Source organism: Eimeria maxima, genomic scaffold, assembly GCF_000499605.1.
Source record: "Eimeria maxima Weybridge genomic scaffold, Emw_scaff638, whole genome shotgun sequence".
Taxonomy (NCBI): Eukaryota; Apicomplexa; class Conoidasida; order Eucoccidiorida; family Eimeriidae; genus Eimeria; species Eimeria maxima.
In genome coordinates this window covers 15,001-20,234 of record NW_013566656.1, presented here as the reverse complement: position 1 = coordinate 20,234, position 5,234 = coordinate 15,001, and the positions used below count along the sequence as shown (strand labels likewise).

Here is a 5,234-nt window from a genome sequence, read left to right as displayed (position 1 = left end):
ATATATATATATATATATAATTAATTAGGGTTTAGGGTTTAGGGGAGAGGGTGACAAAGGATAATACGGGATACACAACTAGGGTTTACGGTTTAGGGTTTACTGCTTTCAACGGATTAGGGTTTAGGGTTTTCTCTCTTATGAGCGATATACAGCAAGGGTTTAGGGTTTAGGGTTTACTACTACTTATATAACAAGGGGAAATATATGTCTAGGGTTTAGGGTTTAGGGTTTAGGGTTTACCATGTTATACACAAAACGGATATCTCTTGGCCATCTTCTTAAGGCGATTTGCATCAATTCAATACCCGCCGTAAAGAACTGCACCATAAACCCTAAACCCTAAACCCTAAACCCTAGAGGCCAAACCCTACTAGACCCTAAACCCTTGTGGCCAAACCCTCTGTTAAAGCCCCGATTGTCACGACAAGTTTGTTACAAAGGGTTTAGGCTTTAGGGTTTAGGGTTTAGGGTTTACGTACACCACAGTCATGGAAGAGACGACCAATAGCGAGGTAAACATTCCTCTCTGTAGGCAAAGCATCTGCTGCTGCTAAGTAATGGAAAAGGGCCTGCAGCAGCAGCAGCAGCAGCAGCAGCAGCAGCAGCAGCAGCACAGCATAGTATGGCACATTAGGGTTCATTAGGGTTTACTAGGGTTTACTAGGGTTTATATTACAATCAACTATCGTAACATCACATATTAGGGTTTAGGGTTTCCTAGGGTTTACGGTTTCCTAGGGTTTAGGGTTTATGAGGGTTTAGGGTTTATGAGGGTTTAGGGTTTACGTACTTTATTAAGTTTATTATGATCAATTTTAGTAACATCATTACCAATAAGAAGATCTTTTCTTGAAGAAAACGCATGCAAAGAGAAAAAAGCCCCAAAATTAAATTGTAATACACCATAGATATAATTATTCAATTTGCATGCAAATACACGACGGAAAGCTAATAACGCTAAACGCTGCAGCAGCAGACACACAGGACAGACACAATATATTTATTTATTTATTTATTTATTTATTTATTTATTTTATTTATGTGCTTATTTAGGTATGCATGCATGCATGCATGCATGCATGCAACAAAGTAACTGCATGAGCTACCAGTCTTGTTGCTGCTGCTGCTCCTGTTGCTGCTGCTGTTGGTACTGTTGCTGCTGCTGTTGCTGCTGCTGCTGCTTGTCTCACCGTCAGTCCTTGATAAGCCATCCACACACCAAGCCCCAAAGCTGCATGCGCATTTCCTACGAATGGCGGCTGCAGAGCTAAGCAACAATTATAACGAAATTCAGCAAAGGATTCGTTTGCTCTGCATGCAAATAGCAGCAACAGCAGCAGCAACAGCAGCAGCAACAGGAGCAATATTAGATGAAAATCAAGGGGAGAATGGTACACAGTGCTGTTGTTCCTGCTGCTGCTGCTGTTGTTGCTGCTGCTAATGTTGCTGCTCTTTGGTGTGTGGGGGTGTGTCTGCTGCGGTAGATGTAATGTGTTACAATTAGGGTTTAGGGTTTAGGGTTTAGGGTTTACTTGGGGTGTCCTGCAGCAGCAAGTTTCTTAGCTCTAGCAAAATGAATAGCAGCAAGGAAGGAGAAAGCCATGGGGTCTCTAGGTCTTTTGCTGCTGCTGCTCTTTTTCTTCTTCTTGATGCTGCTGCTGCTATTATTTTTATCTCCTGCTGCTGCTGCTGCTGCTGCATCAGGGTTACCTATATCTAATGCCCGCTGCACTAACGCCAATGCCTTATCATGACGACCAGCACTAAGCATAAAGGAGGCAGCATACAGACAGGCAAGAACAACATCAGACCTGCTGCAGTAGCTGCTGCTGCTGCTGCTGCTGCTGCTGCTGCTGCTGGTCGTGGCGCTGCGAATAAAGGCCTCTGCGTTAAAATGAGCACCATAGAGAGAACGGCGCTGCAGCGCCAATTGCATGCGGAACAGCAGCTGCTGCTGCTGCAGTTGCTGCCGCAGCTGCAGCGGCAGCAGCAAATCTAAAAAATAAATTAAATGACGAATACAAGAAGGTCTTAATGCTATTCTCTCGTCTCCTTCCCATATCTCCTCTGCTGCTGCTGCTGCTCTTGCTGCTGCTGCTGCTGCTGCTGCTGTTGATCCTGGTGCTGCACCTGCTCCTGGGGGTGTTCCTGGTGCTGCTGATATAGATGAAGCGGCAGGAGATGCACCTCCTACTGCAGCGACACCTGCTGCTGCTGCTGCTCCTGCTGCTCCTGCTGCAGCAGCAGCAGCAGTAGGAGGGGAAGCAAGAAAGCGCAGCAACATAGATAGCTGTGCATGCGCACCAAGAGCAGAGAGACAAAGACACAAATTAAAGCAGCAAATACCAGCAAGAGCAGCACCATCTTCATCCTCATTTGTGCTGCTGTTGCTGCTGCTGCTGCTGCTGCTTCTGTTGCTGCTGTTGCTGTTGCTGTTGCTGTTGCTGTTGCTGCCGTTGCTGCTGGAAGTGGCTCCGGCAGAACTCCCCGCAAGCCCTTCTTCCATCTCACCAGTCCCCTGCTGCTGCTGCTGCTCGCTGCTGCTGCTGCTGCTGCTGTTGCTGTTGCGGCAGGAGAGGTGCAGCACAAGAGCAGCAAGAACACGTTGTGCTTCTCCTGGTCTATCTGCTGCTAAAAGGAGACACCCGTAGTTATGCAGAGCAGCAGAAGGTAAATTGTCTCTCCTAAGGAATGCATCTATCTTATGACGGAGGGGTACCTGCTGCTTCTGCTTCTGCTGCTGCTGTTGCTGCTGCTGTTGCTGCTGCTGCTGTTGATGGTCTTCATCCTGATCCTCATCCTCATCCTCTTGTTGCTCTTGCTGCTGTCGCATTGGCTGCTGATTCTGCTGCTGCTGCTGCTGCAGGTTGTATACTGCATTAAGAAGAGCAGTATATGCATCTACAGTCTGCAGCAACAGCTGCTGCTGCTGCTCCTGCTGCTGTCCATTACCCAGCAGCAGCACCTCGCAGCAACGGCAGATACCTAGCAGCACACCTAGATGCTGCGGTGCTGCTGCTGCTGCTCGCTGCAGCAGCTCAAGGGCTTCTGCATGCAGCTGCATATAACGAGCAGCACGAGCTCCTGTCTGGCAAGGCTCCAGCATCTCCTGCTGCTGCTGCTGTTGCTGCTGCTGTTGCTGCTGACGCTTCTTGTCAATTCCTTGTTGCTGCTGCTGTTGCTGTTGAGCGGTAGGCCGATCGACTTGCATATGCACACTACCATCATCCTGCTGCTGCTGCTGCTGCTGCTGCGCTGCAGCATCAAGATATTCATCAGCAAGTGTCTCTGCTTCCGTTAATAGAGCAAATGCCTGCAGCAGCAGCACCTCCGTGCATGCAGGCAAAGCCCTAAATACAGCAGCAAGAGCTAATTGTGTCTCCTTTCCTTTTCTTAGGGAAACACAGCATTGTGCTGCATGGTAAGCTGCTGCTGCATGCAGCCCCGATTGCATGCATGCAGCAGCAAAGTGTGATAGTGCTGCTGCTGTGTCTCCACGCTGCTGCCGCAGCAAACCCCACAAATAAGATGCCTCTGCTGCTAAGGAAGCGCAGCAAGGAGGGATATGAATCTGCTGCAGCAGCTGCTCTGCTGCTTCGTGCTGCTGCAGCAGCAGCAAACGACCACATAGCTGCAGCAGCACAGCAGGATCACTAGGGTTTGCTGCATGCGCCTGCAGCAGCAGCTCGTTCTGCTGCTGCAGTCCCTCTGGTGTCCTACAATCTGCCTGAAGCAGAGCAACAGCAGCAGCAGCATTACAACCACTGCTGCTGCTGCTGCTGCTGCTGCTGCTGCTAGGGTTTAGTGCTGCTGCTCTCTTGAATGCTATTAGTGCTTCTTCTTGTCTTCCTAATCGCAGCAAACAAACACCCATGGCATATCTTAATTCAGCAGCAAATGTTTGCTGCGTGCAGCAGACACACTGCTGCTGCTGCTGCTGCTGCTGCTGCTGTTGCTGTTGCTGCTGCTGCTGCTGCTGTTGTTGATGATCATGCTCTTGGGGGGGAGGAAGATATGCAACAAGCGTTGCATATATAGAGAGAGCAGCAGCAAAGCAGCGCTGCAGCACAGCGCATGCAGCAAGCCCCAAATAAGCAGCAGGATGCGTAGGGTTATAAGTAATTACATGCCTAAATATTTGTGCTGCTCGCTGCAGTTCTGCTGCTCTCCGCTGCTGCTGCTGCTGCTGCTGCTGCTGCATATCCAACAGCAGCTGCTGTGTATCACAGGATCCAGATCCTGTTAAGGAAGTTGCTGCTGCTGCTGCAACTGCTGCTGTTGCTGCTGCTGCTGATGCAGGTATTCCTACAGTTGTTGCTGCTGTTGTCCCTGCTGCAGCTGCTGCAGATGCTGCTGCTGCAGTAGCAGCGGCAGCAGCAGCAACATCTCCTCCTGATCCCTGCAGCACCGCAGCAGCTAAGGCCAACATACCATTCATTAATAGACACAATAGATCAGGATCCTTATAGCGCAGCAGCAAGGTGTCTGGTGGTCTGTTGCTGCTGCTGCTGCTGCTGTCTCCTTTATATGCTTCTGTTAATCCTGCTGCTGCTGCTGCTTTATCTCTCCATTCTGCTGCCTGCAGCAGCAGCAAACGACGCTTGTTGCTGTCCCCTGCATGCAGCCCCATGAATAAATAATGCGAACTAAGGGAAGCAGCAACACGAACACGCCAATCTCCTGTCCAGCATCCTCTCGGTCCTGCTGCTGCTGCTGCTGCAGCAGCAGCAGCAGCACCAGTAGTAGTACTTGCAGCAGCAGCATTTGTTGATGAAGGAGAAAGAGATGCTGCTGCTGCAGGAGAAGAAGATGCTGTTGTTGCACTTCCTGCTGCTGCATTTGCTGCTGCTGCTGCTGCATTCCCACTATCCTGTGCTGCTGCACTTGCTGCTGCTGCAGCACCAGCAGCAACAGCAGCACCACCAGGAGGAGCAGCAAGAGGTAATACAGGAGGAGGAGGAGCAAGTAATGGTGAATAAGAGGAATAAGCATGTTGATGATTAGCTGCTGCTGCTGCTGCTGCTTTATGCAGCAGCAGCAGATCCATCTCTTGTAGGGGACGTATACATATATCTATATTATTATATAATAAAGAATTACTATAATAATATCCATCTCTTATTATTTCCTCATAAACCCTAAACCCTCCATCATAATAAAACCCTAACCCTACCCCGAGCCAACCCTCGAGGCAGCAGACCTCTCTTTTTAGCATATCTCTTATAAAATTG

General features: G+C 49.3%; 1 protein-coding gene across 1 annotated transcript; it reads right to left on the bottom strand.

Moving 5' to 3' along the window:
- Positions 1-243: 243 nt before the first annotated feature.
- Positions 244-3,214, bottom strand: EMWEY_00039640 (TPR domain-containing protein, putative; the record flags this gene model as incomplete). The annotated part of the gene is made up of 5 exons (XM_013482482.1): positions 244-321; positions 483-572; positions 794-967; positions 1,194-1,314; positions 1,536-3,214. Coding segments are annotated over 5 exons (2,142 nt in total), but the record flags the coding sequence as incomplete, so codon positions are not given.
- Between the last annotated feature and the right edge of the window lie 2,020 nt (positions 3,215-5,234).